The sequence below is a fragment of the Ostrea edulis genome, chromosome 3, assembly GCF_947568905.1.
Source record: "Ostrea edulis chromosome 3, xbOstEdul1.1, whole genome shotgun sequence".
In the NCBI taxonomy this organism is placed as follows: Eukaryota; Metazoa; Mollusca; class Bivalvia; order Ostreida; family Ostreidae; genus Ostrea; species Ostrea edulis.
In genome coordinates, this window is record NC_079166.1 from 31,320,468 (window position 1) to 31,338,177 (window position 17,710).

General features: G+C 34.7%; 1 protein-coding gene across 1 annotated transcript in view; it reads right to left on the reverse strand.

Annotated features, from left to right (window-relative positions):
• LOC125676865 (uncharacterized) overlaps nucleotides 1-17,710 on the reverse strand; it is a 122,478-nt gene that overhangs the window by 87,077 nt on the left and 17,691 nt on the right. Inside the window, exons 3-5 of the mRNA XM_056160460.1 lie at nucleotides 16,780-16,822; nucleotides 16,191-16,643; nucleotides 1,109-1,273 (exon numbers count right to left, since the gene is read on the reverse strand). Coding sequence (XP_056016435.1) covers nucleotides 1,109-1,273; nucleotides 16,191-16,643; nucleotides 16,780-16,822 — 661 coding nt within the window. The remainder of the gene's footprint in view (nucleotides 1-1,108; nucleotides 1,274-16,190; nucleotides 16,644-16,779; nucleotides 16,823-17,710) is intronic.

The window sequence follows — 17,710 nt, forward strand, 5'->3', positions numbered from 1 at the left end:
CTATCATGCAATAAATGTATAATATCAGTTAATAATATGATTAATCTTTATAGATATATCAAGCAAGTTTGTAAATAGGTACACAGTTAACTCATCCAAGCTATAGTATCAGATGGGCTAATTCTGATTGTAAATAATTTGCTATCTGTTATGTATTCATTATAAATGTTGGTAGCTCAATATCTTCTCTGGAACAATCGGGCATATTTCAACCCAACTTGGTACTAAGATTCTATGGATAAGGACAATAAGATATCGAACAGTGATCAATCTCATTATTCCTATAAGTAATACAAAATTAAGACTTTGGCAAACACGGATCCCTGGATATACCAGAGGTGGGATCAGGCGTCTAGGAGGAGTAAGCATCCCCTGTCGACCGGCCACACGCGCTTTGAGCCCTATAACTTGATCAGGTAAACGGAGTAATCTCTAGTCAGAATCACTTTGTAAAGAAACCGTCTATTTGGAAACTATATCGTTATAACGACCACAGAATTTGTAAAATACTGACTTTAAGCGAGACTATTGAAACCCCTGCACCATCTTGTTTGTCAGTAGCCAGCCTCGATTTCAAAACTGACCAAATGCAGAACAAGCTCTTGCGTCTCGAATCAGTTGAGAGATATAAAAACCATATACAGGTGATAATGGAATATTGTTGCATAAATAATGAAAAGTTGACAATAGAGAAGCTGAAATTATCTCATTTGTCATTAAGTTGAGTTGTTAGTTTGCCGTTAATATCTATTTTTTGATAAAATATCTAAGCACGAAGCAGATGTGGAGTACTTTATGGTATCTTTTATTTCGAGTTCTCAGGGATATATCAATTCGATATATGAATGAAAATAATTATTGTTAATAGATAATACGTCTGAATGTCAAGATGAAGTCCACAGCAAGAAATTTTCCTTTTAAAAATATTTCATGCACGCAATATATCTTGAATATGAATAATCTGTTTGCTGTTACATGCAAGTCGATATATACCGTTGTAAAATGGTAGCAGCAATAAAGTAAATAAATAACTAAAGGTCAAAGAATTTTTCAAATGAACATATTGGAAAAAGAAAGAAATATAAATCTATATGAAGATGCTATTTACCTTTCTCTGAGGATAGAAGTATTGTACCCGCAGAATAAAAGCTTTTGACTCTCTCATTGGGTATTTTGCCAGCCCAACGTATAGGGTCTAGTTTCTCCTGATGACACCAATCTCGTACAACGTTCCTAATGTTCTTTACCGACACATGGTTAGGGGGAAGAATATCTGTATTGAATAAGATATTAATAATTAATAATAATAATATTAATAATATTTAGTTTTATTATATACTTTCAATTTCATCTTTTCTTTTTTCTTTAAAAGTTTGCGGGCATATATCACACGATATATGCCCGGAAACATTCCGGCCCGCAAACATTACGTCACAATCAAATTTCTACGCCGTTAATATTCAAAATTTTCGTGTTTTTCATCTTTTACTCAGTTAAACCGATAAAGTTATTGTTAAAAATAAAATTATTGTTAGTTTCTACATGAAATTGAAAGTATATAATAAAAAGGTTATAGACTTTGTATGGGAAATATGACGACCTCGTTTTTTGTCGCGAACGGACCTCGCAAGCTCGGTCCGTCTACGCGCCAAAAAACTCGGTCGTCATATTTTCCCATACAAAGTCTATAACCTATAAATATAGCGCCCTATATGACTATAAATAACCACTCTAAAGCGCTGCACACAATGAAAATGATACACATGTTATAAACGTAGTAAAAGGAAATTATAATAGCACTAAGACAGATAATATCAAAACAATGCTAGAAAAACATCAATAATGTGAAGTAAAATTACTAAAACCTAAAACATGATATGCATGAAAAAAGTTCCACGCCGTACAAATGATATAAAATACAATAGTTGAAATAAATATACAATTATACAGTTGAAAAAGTCATGTTAAAATGATGGTAAAGAAACCATAAAGATTTAACCACCTATAATACTAATAATATGCAAGTCTAAAAAGATAAAATTCTGACAACGGCGGAGGGTATCAGGCAGATACTAGTAGTTTGTATGAATTGATAATTGTACTCAAAACATAATATTATCAAGCGTATGTAAAAAAAATATACCACAATCTTTCTTTACATAACGAGGAATTGTAACTCAATAATTGTCGTTCAAATTTTTGCTGACTATTAGAATTACCTTAGTTACACATTAGAGAAATACAAAATGTGGAATAATTTGTAATTTTTCAATTCAAATCGGGTACATGCCCCTTTATGCAATATAGTGTACAACCACCATCGTCACCAAATCATAATGCCACGTGTATAATTTTGCAAAACGCACAAAGCATGAAAGGGTAGCAATACCAGTAGTTAAGATTTTGATTAGATATCCAAGTTGATGGAGATTGATACTCCTTCCTTGTTTATAATATGATGATGATATCAAACGATTATATAATCTGCATATGATTTCACAGCATATATGTACATGTAGGTAAACTTCAGTTAAAAACAACTTTCTTATTCATTAATGAAAGTAAGGAAATGCCAATGACGACTCCCTAAGCTTTTTTTCTTCATAAGTTAAACTTGTTATCCATTTTACCTATTAAAGCTATCAGATGTATTCCGGTAAATATACATAATCAAATGAAACAAATATTACATTCAGCATACACTAAGTAATGTATACAGCCTTTTGCATGACTGATTCGAATAAGTCCTAATTTTAAAACCTGTATTATGCTAGGTGCATCCCAGAATCCGTAATACGGGTTATATCTACGTATTATAAGTTTGTTACACACACCTTTTAGAATTTCCGTTTTAAACTCCTCGATTAACAAAATGTTTTATTTAAGATATTGCCAAAAGGTTAAAGTAAACAAACGATCCTTGCTTTTGTTTATATTACTTATATACGGTATCAGAAAGTGTGAAAAAGAAACATAAATCACCTTAGGTATTTTCGAAAAGAATATGTATTATTCTAAGTAAGTGAGTGATTTTCATTTAAAGTCGGAACTATTCACAGTGAACAAGAAACATGAGCTCAACATCTCTTTAATTTGAATATATTTTATTGTATAATACATACAACTGGATTAGATACAAGTTCTAGCAACTCTGATCCTTTTCATTATACTTTATACTATAAAGTCTGACGTGTTTCATAGCAATTGTTATGCCGTTCTTGGTATACTGATTTTGACTACGGATGTCTACGTTTACCTGATCAGGATATAGAGCTCACGGTGGGTGTGACCGGTCAACAGGGAATGCTTACTCCTCCTAGGCACCTGATCCCACCTCTGGTATATCCAGGGGTCCGTGTTTGCTCAACTCTCTATTTTGTATTGCTTATAGGAGTTATGAGATTGATCACTGTTCGTTATCTTCACCTTTCATTTATATACAATACATTTATAGAATAGAAGACTGTCATACAAACATTTTAAAATTCAGCTATATTTTGAAAATTATAAATACTATTTAAACCTCAAAGAATATCTAAGTTTTGTGTAGAGGAAAAAGTATATATTCGAATTATCTCATAGTGCTTCATTTCCCCATAACAAGCAGTATCTGTAAGATGAATTTGCTCAATTTGTAGTAATTCGTTTAAAATAATTTCTCGCACGGCTATATGATTTAAACGAAAAACAAATAATAGTAGCTATCCTCTACTAAAACACAAGATTAACAACTAAATCTTGTAGAAAAACTGGGCTAATTTTCTGAATGATTTTAAAAGTTTCCAGAGCTATTATTCGCATTCTTCGCGGTTGCTTTCTTTAGTTCAGCGCAAAAGTGCCATGGCAATGGACAATAACTAAAATTGGATTTAATTAATAAATGGTATATTGTTAATTTGCATAATTTGCTTAGACGTTTGCCATTCTTTTTAAGAACATTTAATTGTATTGCTGCCTTTTTGCATATATTGGTGATAAGTGTGTTGAAAGAAAACTTAGCTTAAAATCAATATTAATACCCAATTGTTTTACCTCATCATCACAAGAAATTTTGAGTCTATGAAAGGCGAAGATAACGAGCAGTGATCAATCTCATAACTCTTATATGAAATACAAAATAGAGAGTTGGATAAACACGGACCCCTGGTTATACCAGAAGTGGGATCAGGCGTCTAGGAGGAGTAAGTATCCCCTGTCACCCGGTCACACCTGTAGTGAACCTTATATCTTGTTCATGTAAACGGATTTATCCGTAGTCAAAATCAGTGTGCCAAGGACGGCCTAACAATCGGTATGAAACACGTCAGACAGCAGTTGACCCAATGATAGATTGTATTGGTAAATTAGATCGTTATAATGACCATACAATTTGCGAAATGCTGACTTTAATGAGACTGTTGAAACCCCTGCACCATCAACTTGATTGGCAGTAGCCTGTCTCGATTTAAAAACCTGACCATACGCAGAACAAGCTCTTGTGTATCGAATCAGTTGAGAGATATACAAACATCGCATGTAAGTGATAATGGAAGATTGCTACATAAATATGGGAAGTTGACAATGGAAAAGTTGAAATTGTCCCGTTTGTCATGAAACTAAGTTGTTAGTTTGCAATAATATCTATTTTCAATAAAATATCTATGTGGGAAGCAGAAGTGGACGACTATGTGGTATCTTTTATTTTGAGTTCACAGGGATATATCGATTCGAAATATGAATGAAAATTATCATTGTTAATAGATAATACGTCATCGATATGTCTACTATATATATCTAACTATCGATATTAAGGACACAGCAAGAAATTATTTCTTCTGCGGTAAAATTGTTGGAATAAATTCTGCTTTATAAGAAAATAACAAGACGACCATGGACCACATCGCTCACATGAGCAGCAGTTCCTATCAATAAACGAGCTTTGGCAAATTATCATGATACATGCAGCATGGTTCAGAGGTTTAACAGGTAACGATTAAAAATTCATAAATTATTAAACTTGACCACAAATTCATTAAATATCACACGCCCTTGTAGACGGGTATGGCCTTTCATATTAACAACTTTCATCTATGTAGGCTTTGTGCCATTTACTTTGGCTCTCACATATAAAATTTTGATCCCTATTGTGGCCCCACCCTAACTCCAGGGGTAGTGCTTTTTTACATGCTTAAATATCGACTTTGTCTGAAAGTTTTTTTTTCTAAATTTCAACTTTTCATGGCCAGTGGTTCTTGAAAAGAAGATTTTTAAATGACCCCACCTTATTTTTTTGCATTTTTGTGATTACCTCCCTTTTAAAGAGGGTATGGCTCTTCAGTTCACCAAACTTGAATCCCCTTCAGCTAGGATGATTTGTATCAAGCTTAAAGTTGATTGAAATTGGTCGAGTAGTTCTGGAGAAGAAGGTATTCTATGTATCAGCATGTAAAATTTTGATCCCCTAATGTGGCCCCACTCAACCCTCGGGGGCCTTGATCTGAACAACTTTGAATATACTAACTTAAATCTGCTCTCTTATAGTCAGGTGGTTCTTCGGAAGAATTCTAAAGATTTCCCCTATATATTTACAGGTAAAACTTTGATCCCCTAATGTTGCCTCAACCTACCCTTCGAGGTCATGATTTAAAAAAAAAGAAATAAATGTGCACTATATTTGAAAGCTTTCATGTAAATTTAAGCATTTCTGGTTCTTTAGAAGATTTTTAAATGACTCCACCATATTTTTGAATATTTGTAATTATCTCCCCTTTGAAGAAGACATGACCCTTCATTTGATCAAGCTTGAATTGCCTTCACCTAAGGACAATTTGTATGTAGTTTGACTGAAATTGGCCACGAAATTCTGGAGGAGAAGATTTTCCTATATATCTGCATCTAAAACTTTGATCCCCTATTGTGGCCCCACCTTAGCATCAGGGGTCATGATCTGAACTTTAAATCAATTCTATGAAACTTGAAGATATCGAACAGTGATCAATCTCATAAATCCCATAAGCAATACAAAATAGGTTATTGGGCAAACACGGACCCCTGGACAAACCAGAGGTGGGATTAGGTGCCTAGGAGAAATAAGCATCCCCTGTCGACCGGTCACACCCACAGGGGCTAAGCCCGTTTTGCGTCCGAACTCTGTGATACCATAAATATAGAAAGGGGTCTAACTGCGACACAGATAAAAAAACCGAACCACTCGCTTAAAATACCTAAAATTCTTAAACTAGGTATGTTTTGCGTAATTTGTCATTTTACATGCATAGATTAAAGTTTTAACTACTTGCATGCCATATTTCAAGCCACAGGTTCATACAATAACAAAGATATACGTCATCGTTCTCTCGATTTCTCTTGTTTATTTTTACTAGGACATTCATCGGTCGAGGTCATGGAGTCGTTTCTCGCGTATGACAGTAGCGAAATTCAGACTAGTGTTGAAGATTTCGGACCTGTCAATTAAAATTTCACATCAATTATACGCTCGTGTCATGAGGTTAGCACCTAAAGGCGCGAGTATTGACATTTACATGGAATGTCGTGTGTATTTCAAATCTTAAAGAATGTATACCGTCATATCATTCCAAATATAAGTAATCAGTGTCAAACTTGTGGGGTATGTGAGTGGTTAACTACATTGGAAAAGATAATAATTAATGTATAACGACAAGTATTTCATATTGTTAGAGGGGACCTCTAATAAAAGGAAATTAAGGGATTTCATGAGACTTTATGACTTATCTTTCAAATAAAGTTAAACATGTGTTGAATTTTTAAAATGATTCTTTCATTTGGTGGAAGGCATGCACATGTATGTTTTGTGTTACACCTTTGTGTGCTAATACAAAGTTTTGATTTTTCGTAATTAATTGAACAGAGGAAATCAATTCACTTCTTTAGAATATACAGTTGAAGCTGGGAAAATACGGGTTAGACCAGAGAGCTACAGATCCACCCGTTATAAAGTCTTCGATTAATGGCTGAGCAAATTCTGCGCACAAATGACGCCGTAAATCGCTGTATTCTTGCATCGCCGTCTCAAAAAAATTTACAAAAAAATCTCTAACATTCTTCCCCACTATACTTGTGTCCAAACACACCTCCATACATTCATTAAATCCTCATATGAACCGAAAACTCACAGCTTCAAATTATTTCGTTTGTTGACGTGGTAGCCATGTTCGGTACGCAGTAAATACGAATCCCTGTTCATTTCCATAATCGCACTCTTCTCTTTGTGATCATATATCCCCATAAATATTTGAAGGTCACCTGAGTCACTGGGGTGACTTATTGGAATTAGTTAGCGTCAATCAGGGTGAGCCATGCGTTAACAGTTGAACCCTTTTAACTTTTTCTTGATAACTACCTTTTTCCATTATTTTAAATTTGCTATGAAGCATCTTTGGGGATACATTATAAATTTCGGGCTGGGAGGAATATTACTCCTAAGTCCTAAGGAGGCTTTAAGGGTGGAGCAAAAACAACCAAAAAATGACTAATTTTCAAAATTCTCCCTCTCTGTAGACTCACATCTGTAAGAAAATCTAAATACATAGACCTCTAAAGCAGGAAGGCCTCTACCCAAACTGTATATTTCATGGTAAGCGGTAAATGTAGTACGGCCGAAACCCGAATGCCGAAAGCCGAAAGTCCGGGATAACGATTTTTTCGATATTTCTCTCTTAATGCTACATGTAATAACACACAATTTGCAGAGGATACTCTTTGTAACCTAGTTACATAAAAATATATATAAAATTCTGAGAATTCTTCTACCAAAGTAGTAAACCAGAGTGTTCACCTGCCAAAAAGCGGTAAATCTAGTACGTTTTATAAATGTCGGAACGCAAACACGGTCGAAGTTTCCACAACCCCTTTGTAAATACTGGGTTCTAAGTAATCCAATTCATGCAAAAATATTGATTAAGACTACATTTTATATTTCTATGATTATTTCCACAACACATAATAATAAAAACTGCTGTATTTTGTGACCGTGATGTTGTTTTAATCGGAACAAGTAAGTCCCCTTAGTTTAGTAAATTCGTACATGTAAAACGATAGTTGGGAATGTCTGTCGGTAATTAGTAATGATTATAAAATTAATCATAAATTCCGTTGCCCAGAGCACCTCTGGCCACGCGAAGGTTCCCCATTCTCCATTCACCCAAGAGTCATGTTATTTTGAATAACCCCGAAAGTAAAGAAACTATACTAATAATGTAACCCAAATAGTGTGCCTTTACAATATTTTATCTTTTTGATTAAAAAATAAAAAGGAATTATGATAACACAGTCTTTAATCGTCTTGATGATGAAATGATGATGTTAAAGTTTGTCGCTTCTCTTCGATAAATTACATATAAATTAAATAATAATTACATGTATGACTACTTTAAATTACACTTCGTCTGCATTAGTAGCCTACACTGCATCAAAATAATGATTGAATTATAAAATTATTCACTTAATTCAATAATTAATATGCTTCGACAACAAAAGTTTAAAAAGAAACACACTATTTATAGTGCATATCAAAGTGGATCGAAATATTGCAAAAGAGTGCGTGTACTACACATGTATAATTACAAATGATATGTAGGGTGACAATAAACTGCGCATATTTAAATGCACCACATATGCAAGTGCGATTTATTTAGGTTACCTTAAATATCTAGAACTCAGTCTGATTCAATATTGTCTATGTTTAATACTAAAACGCAGACTTTCGGTAGATCGCATGATCAGCGACCGTGTTCAGGTTTCGGCATTTACAAAACGTACTAGATTTAGTATCTGAAAACTCTGGTTCAGTAACTTCTTTATGGAATTCCCAGAAAAAGGTATATGATTCTTGTTTAATAGGTCACAAACAGTTATCACAATAAGTTTGATGTCCTTCTATACACCATTAAGAGAGAAATCATGCAAAAATCGTTATCTGGGACTTTCGGCTTTCGGCCGTACTACATTTACCGCTTACCATATTTCATGATCTCCGGGATAGAGGTTCTAACCCCCAGAGCAGGGCTAAAGTTGATATATAATGTAGTGTTTATGTCCAAAGCATTAGAATGACATGGGCCTCTTGTTAGTTAAATATTTTGATGAAATAATTGCAGTTCGGTGAAAAAAGAATTACTTAAATAAAAAGAATTGTTTAAATAAATGTAAATATTGAATTGGATTGAATGAGATTGATCACTGTTCGTTATCTTCACCTATAATTCACGGCTTTTATTAGTCTGCAACCCCCCATCCCATCCAAACTTCTGGTTAAATGTCAGTATCAAAAACGGATTAATTGGAGGTAGGGACCAGACTAATAGACTTTCATTCAAGAGCGTATTCTTCGTCCAGTATTCGTGTTTATTATAAATGATGACCGAATACGAACTTCTTATTGGATACAATGAATATATATAAAAATCAACGGGGTTCGAATTGACTACTACTCAATATGGCTACCCCCACAAAAGAAATCATTTGAAGCTGTGAGTTTTCGGTTAAAATGGGGCTTTAATGACAGTAACGGTATACATGTACTAGTATATACATGTACCAATAATTCGATATGTCATATATTTGACCATATCGTGCTTCAATACAATACGTAGGTTTAAATTTCCAAGTCAGTCGTTGACTGTGAAAGGCAGCCCTTCTCGCAAAAGTCCATTGATCACGAATGTTACAAGTTTTTACAGAACATTTTAAGATCGAGCACATGGAATCTGAAAAGGAATCATCCAAAATATATCTTAAAGAAACATAACAGTCTTTAATTTGGGTATAAGAATTTTTGTTTCTGTACCAAAGTTGACAATTTGACGATTGTATATGCATGTAGGACGAATCTCTGATATCTTGAAGGATAATCCGAGGAACACCAATCGATCTGTTGGAGCCTGTGTCCCTTGTAGACTCCACAGAGTGACACCTTTTTATACTAGGCGATGCGACGGCCACTATTGTCTCGTTACTGTTTGCATTAATGAAGGAATACATATCAAGCGAAAACAATCCTCGGGGACAGACTGATGCAAGCTCGATGGTTAAATGAAAGGTGACGATAACGAACAGTGATAAATTCCATAAGCAATACAAAATAGATAGTTGGGCAAGCACGGGCCCCTGGACACACCAGAGGTTGGAGCAGGTGCCTAGGATGAGTAAGCATCCCCTGTCGACCGGTCACAATCAAAATCAGTGTACCACGAACGGTCTAACAATCGGTATGAAACACGTCAGACAGCATTTGATAGGTCTATATCACGAAGCTTTCAAGTAAATCTCCACTATTCTGGCCCAGTGGTTCTTGAGAGGATTTTTACATATTTTCTTTTTATTTTCGCATTTTTTAATTTGACCCCCTATTGTGGCCCCAACATACCCCCGAGGTCATGATTTTGACAAACCTAAATGTGCATTATGTCAGAAAGCTTTCATGTAAGTTTCAGCTTTCCTGGCCCAATGATTTTTCAGAAGATTTTTGCATTTTTGTGATTATCTCCCCTTTGAAATATACGTGGTCCTTCATTTGAACAAACTCGAATCCCCTTTACCTCAGGTTGCGTTGTGCCAAGGTTAGTTGAAATTAACCCAGTGGTTATGGAGAAGAAGATGAATATGCAAAAAGTTACGACAACAACAACGACGACGACGACAACGACAAACAACGGAAAGTTTTGACCACGAAAGCTCATTCGGCTCAAGTGAGCTAAAACAGGTCTGCTAACAAAGGAGCACAATTTGTGCCCATGGGAATTTCAATAGACTGGTGAAAGACATGATCACCAACGACTTCGAATATATTGTCAGGGAGGAACTCCAGCATATTTTTTATTTCAACTTCAGAGTACTTGTGCGTGGAATCAGAGTGGTGTTTAACAAAGTAATGTTTTGGAGCATTGATCACTAGATATGAATATATCCGTTTTCCATTTATGTTGAAGCAACTGTTTATGATATTAAAAAGTCTAGTCTTTAATTTATCGTGAGGAATGATCGTGTAAAGTGTTGAAAAGGCATATACTTTGATGTTGTGTATTCGAGAAAAGTTTTGAGATTTCAAATGTATTAAAAGTTCTATAGAAATTAGAATCCACATTTGATTTGCACCACTTCTGGCATATGCCGATCATAGACAATGTTTTCCATTATGTTTTGATGGCAAAAGAGATACGGTAGCTTCAAACTTTTCTGGGTTTGCCTGCATTTTGTTTGAGAACCATTTAATCAAAGATACTCTGTCATTTTGAAGTGCTGCTATAACCTTATCTAAAAATTTGTCTGATTTTTGATAAAGTATAATCATCTGCATGTTTGTAAATATTGCATTTATTTCCGAAGAAACCAAGGTCATTAATGAACTGTTAAAGAGTAAGGGGCCAATAATTCATCGTTGTGGTACACCTTTGATTATATGTGACATGTCACATGTGCTCTCCTACTTTAACATATTATTTTCGTTGTGAGAGATAGCTACTTAACATATATCTAGCTGATTTGGAGAGGTGATATGTCTTTAGTTTTAGAAGAAGTAATTCATAAGAAAGGCAATTAAAGTGATCCATTGAAATTGCTGTTGTGTTTTCATTCGTATCCTATGTCTGTTGCCAATCTTCAGTTACTCTTAATAAAGTCGACCGACATCCAAAACCTAACCGAATAAGCTGCCAAAAAGGATTGAAGACATTACTGAAAAAATGTTGTTAAGTCACTTTCAATCGCTCTTTAAAAGAGTTTAGAGATTGCTGGAAGGACACTCACGAGTTTATAATTGCCTTTCTCTCATAAATTATTCTTCTTGTGTGTCGGGTTCCCTTGTTCTATTTTAAGCTTATTAGGGAATGTTGGTATTGACAGGTTGATTGGTTTACTGATAATTGGCATGGTAATATGTAAAAGCTTGGGGAAAATACTAGTGGCTTTCTACATTTCTTTTTTATATCCTTTATTTAAAATTCTTCCTTTATAACCGAAAAGGAAAAAAAGACATTTGTAGTGCTATATCTGTAGTATTTGCTTTGATTGTTTGGATACTGGGGTGATTTTTATCCACCTGTTCTGCATCCAAATATTTTTGGGAAAGTTTATTTTAAAAAATCATAAAATACTGTAAGTGGGGAAGTGATTGCGGTGGTTTGAATTTCGCTATATTCGCGGTCGGGGATTTTTCCGCGAAATTAAAACAACGGTAATCATTCTGCAAGTGTGACACAATACGTTTTGAACAGTTACCAGTAATTAGAATTCAATTGAATTCCGTGAAAATAAAACCACCGCAATTGCACCAATATGAAAAACCACGAACGTTTAGCACCGCGAAATTAAAACCACATACAGTATTCCATATATTTCTTCCCGGCAATTTACAAGTTTGTTATTTTCTGAAAAAATCAATTCTTTATGTGTGGCACATCCTTTGTTTGTTAAAAAAGGCTTTTGATTCTGAGCCTCCTACACATCTTTAAAGGAAGTAATGATTTATAGACTTTTTTGTTTTATTTTGTTTCCATAGTTTCTTTGTTTTCTATATTTTTCCATTTTTTAAAGAGTTGATTGATTGGTATTTGTTGTATAACATTTTTTTTCATGTATACTGTTTTCCAATGTTCTTTATTTATATATGGAACTTCTTTCGTGGTTTCAGAGAGGGGACATACTCGTTTGCTACATCTAAAAACAGGAATTATAATTTTCGTAGGCCTCATTTAAATTTTTGCTTTCACAAAGTAAGCATAGTTTGTTTTCTAGATCCTCTGCAAATTTCTCAGCATCAAAGTGTTTGAAACTTTTCCATATTATATTTTTTGGTTCCCTCTCTATTTTTTATGTCAGCCTGAACATATATAGAATTGTGACAATCACTAATTCCTGTATAAAAATTACATACTTTGCCAGTGTGGCAATTTTCATTGGCAATGATTACATCTAACAGGGATGGTTTACCAATCTTGGGAAAACATGCAAGTTGAAGATAACGAACAGTGATCAATCTCATAACTCCCACAACCAATACAAAATAGATAGCTGGGCAAACACGGACCCCTGGGCACACCAGAGGTGGGATCAGGTGCCTAGGAGGAATAAGCATCCCCTGTTGACCGGTCACACCCGCCGTGAGCCCCATATCCTGATCAGGTAAACGGAGTTATCCTCAGTCAAAATCAGTGTGTCAAGAACGGCTTAACAATCGGTATGAAACACGTCAGACAGCATTTGACCCAATGCGAGGTTGTATTGACGAACTAGATCGTTATAACGACCATAGAATTTGCGAAATGCTGACTTCAATCGAGACTGTTGAAATCCCTGTACCATCAACTTGTTTGTCAGTAGCTTACCTCGATTTAAAAACTGACTATACCCAGAACAAGCTCTTGCATATCGAATCAGTTGAGATATATAAACACCATATGCAGGTGATAATGGAATATTGCTACATAAATGTGGGAAGTTGACGATGGAGAAGCTGAAATCATCCCGTTTGTCATACAGTTCAGTTGTCAGTTTGCCGTTAATGTCTACTTTCAATAAAATATCTAAGTATGAAGCAGAAGTGGACGACTCTGTGGTGTCCTTTATTTCGAGCTCACAGGGATATATCAAATCGACGTATGAATGAAAGCTATCATTTTTAATAGACAAAACGTCATCGATATATTTAAAAGTCGAATTGAAGGTCACAGCGAGAGATTTTTTCTTCTCACGTAGAAGTTTTGGAATAAATTCTGCTTCATATGAATATAAAAAGAGGTCAGCTAACAAAGGAGCACAATTCGTGCCCATGGGAATTCCAACAGACTGTTGGAAGACCTGATCACCAAAGATATTGTCAATGAGGAACTCTAGCATATTTTTTATTTCAATTCAGAGTACTTGTGCGTGGAATCAGAGTGGTGTTTAACAAAGTAAGTTTTTGAATGACTGATCACTAGATATGAATATTTCCGCTTTCCGTTTTTGTTGAAGAAGCAATAGTCTATGATTTCAAAAAGTCTAGTCTTTAATTTATCGTGAGGAATGGTCGTGTATAGTGTTGAAAAGTCATAGGTTTTAATGCTATTGATTTGGGAAAAATTCTGTAATTTCAAGTTTACTAAAAGTTCTTTATATTTTTTTAAAATCCACATTTGATTAACACCACTTCTGGCATATGTAGTCGCACAGTAAGTTTGAAGTTTCTCCTTCACAGCTGTTAACATTTTCGTGAGGAGCAAAGATAGGGGATTGGTAGAGCACTTACTGGATCCAGCAATGTATCTTTGTTTGTAAGGATTTTTATGTAGTTTAGGAATCCAGTATAGGTACGGTAACTCATATTCATTCGACCCATTGACTGGAATATTAAATGTGTCTAAAACTGAAGCATTGTTTTGAAGAATTTCGTCTTTTGAAAGGGCGGTTGGAGTATAAGTATGATTACCAAAAGTGGAATTAATGCCAAGTTCGTTTAAAATACAGTTGTAATAATGAGCCTTACAAACAAAGACAATGTTGTTACTAGCTTTGTCAGCTGGAACCAAAACATATTCCTCATGTAACCTATCTAATTCTTTTATCACTTCTGGTTTACTAAACACAGAAGGATAGATGGTACGTACTTTTGTTTTCATGTGTCTAATGCGGGATTTTACTATCCCTCTTATGCTTTTAACCCATTCTGACAATGTATCAAGTTCTTCTTTTTCATATTTACCCCCATCGTCTGGCATAATCTTCGACAGAACTCATAATACAGATGAAGTTCTGTCGCCAATTAAAAGACCGAGGTTCTCTGTATTTAGGACCTTTAAGAATAAGTGATTTGAGGTCCTCATTTTCAACTATATCAACATCACCAGTAATGACATGTCCAGCTGGACTGTAGTTGAAAGAAGATGAAGAACAAGAACATGTTGGTGGATTACGTATAAGATGGTCTATATCTAAGCACTGCAAAGTTTGTTTATAATTAAAAAGTTTGGATGCAATAGTAGAAGTATAGCTGTAGGAAATGCAGGGTGTAGACTTGAACTTGAAAAAAGTTGGAATACACGACTGAACCCTTTTATGATGAAGAATGTTGCTTATGTTGACGGCATCTATTCCTTTGTTTGTAAATTTGAGCTTAAGGAACTGACGGCATGATTTGGAAGGAATATCATCCATGGTCCGTGCTGGTTTATATAGCCTGTGGTAGGCAACATCCATAATCATAGAGTTCAGTCTATATTCAGGTGTTGAAAAATCCAAGTATAGACTAGCCATAGCTTCTTCAAATAACGTATGTAAAACCCTCAATGGAATAGAGTAAAGTTTTGTACGAATATGATGTGGACCCAATTGTCTGTTGACGTGAGTCAAAAGTGAATCAAACCTGACATCATTTATACTTGGTCTTTTATATGAACGATGTCCGTGACTGCGTTTTCGTCTTTGGGTATTGGGAAAGAGTCCCATCACATTAACGTTATTTCCATGTGGACTAGTCAAATTTCCCACATCATATACATTATCATTGCATCCATATGGAAATGCAGTGCCTAGGGTCCTGATCCAGTGATCTTCTCGTTGTCTACGAAAAGGGGTGCTTAATGTAGGATTGTTTGTGTGATGGTAATTTTTTTTCTAAAATTCTTACCCTCATGGACAAGATGGAGTGGTCCGGTGCATTAAAATGCTTGTAAAGAAGTTGGTTACCACCATTATTAATTTGAAATCTGTGCCCCGATATTCTTTTATTAAGTGAACCCTTGGTTTCTCCCACATAAATTAAGCCACACAGGTTACACTCAATGGCGTAGACAACGTTAGAAGATGTTACCCTTTCACTGTTTTTTGTTGTTGCATAATGTGTATCACAAATGCCACATAAGAAGAATTAAGAGAGAAGCTTTTTTGTTCATCAAGCATGTTGATAAGTAATGAACTAATTATAAAATGAATAACAATTGCACGTGCATATCTCAATTATTACTGTACAGAAATATACATGTATACAGACAACACTGGTTACAGTCAAATCTTATGTAGAACCAATCAATTAATATTGATGCATATTTTATGTTTTGAAAGTAATGTAAACTGGTAAAATGAAAACAGTTTTATCAAGTTTCCAAAAAATTTCTGTAAAATATACCGTAACACATTTCAATCCTGAGAAAAGAAGAATTATGTTCGTCGATTTAAGTCAGTAGTAAGTGATATCATACCTCTTTCATGTAGCTGTAATCTTTCGACGTTGCTCTCTACAATTAATCTCATTAATGTTGTAGGACAATTTTCCTCAAATGACGAAAAGGTGTGCTTCTCTGCATACAATTGTAGACACCTTTCAGATGCCATACAAAGGAAAAATTCTATGTCCATGTCATTATGCAAGCATTGTGTCACATAATATCTCATCACTCTAGATTCTATGTCAAAAATAGATAGATAACGTCTGCCATCGTGTACAAACCGTGTTGTTCTTTTTTCTATATCAGAGTCAAGTATCAAGCCTGGCGTCATCAAGCATAGTCCTTTGTCACGTAATTCATCCAACGTTTTCATCACATTAATGCTGCCCATCACAGCGTCGTCAATACATCCCAGATCTTCGGCACAACACAACATAAGTGTGTATAGAACAACAAGCTGATCCTTTGTTAAATCTGATAACGTATCTGTAGTGGAAGAAGTCAATTTCTTAGTTTTCATTTGCATAGGAAGTCGTCTGAATGTGAATAACAGCAGATTGATTAACTATATATGGTAATGTATTAACTAAATAAGGTTATTCAGGACTCGCTCTTTACTCACCACGGCCATGTTTGGGGTGCGTCTTGCGGCGTTTCACTACACTCTGTAAAATAACAAACATGCATAAGTGTACTTTGTTGTATATCTTAATATGTTTTTAGGAATTTATATCTTAATTCCTTTTTATAAGTTGGTTGTGAATATAGAAACATTGCTTTCAACTTTCTTTACGTTTGAAATGCAGTAGATTTCAAACGATGCATAGAAAACAATCGTTGCTTATTTTCATATCAATCCCCATATTGAAATGACATCCCAAACTCAGGTCACAGAAAAGAGAACTGACAGTAGTGAAGGGTTGATGTGGTTAGTGATATGGGAAAAGATGTTTTATTTGTTTTATTATGTTCTTAGTACATACACACTCAAAATAAATATTAGGAAAAAGTGAAAATCATTGCATGAAAGATTGTGTCAATATCATTCAAAAGAACTTTGAGAAAATTATATCTTTAATGAAAACATGAAAATAGATTTTAAGAAATAAATTTCATTTTTTGACAACACATGAGGTATGAATTGCGACGGTTCATGCCGGCATATTTCACGAAGTGCGTTAGCACTTCATAAAAAGTAGGCCGGCGTGAAGCTTGGTAGTCCACACACTCGTGTATTTTCAAAAATGAAATGTACTCATATCTTATTTCTACTTTTATTTCTATCGAAACATTCCCATACATTAGAATAGACTGCACTGTATGTAACAAGATTCATAAGTGCAACGACAACAGCTACGACGAATTCTTGAGAAAATTGACCAAAGTCAGCAACACCGAGGACACTCCTGGTCCTTGTACACTGAAACCCCCCAACTATTGATTTAATTGTCTTTCAATTTTGCAAATGATTTTGGTATATTAAAGCAAATGGAAGCATATAAAGTTAGGCCAGTGTGGAAACATGTGTAAGATCATCACCGTGTATCACCGAC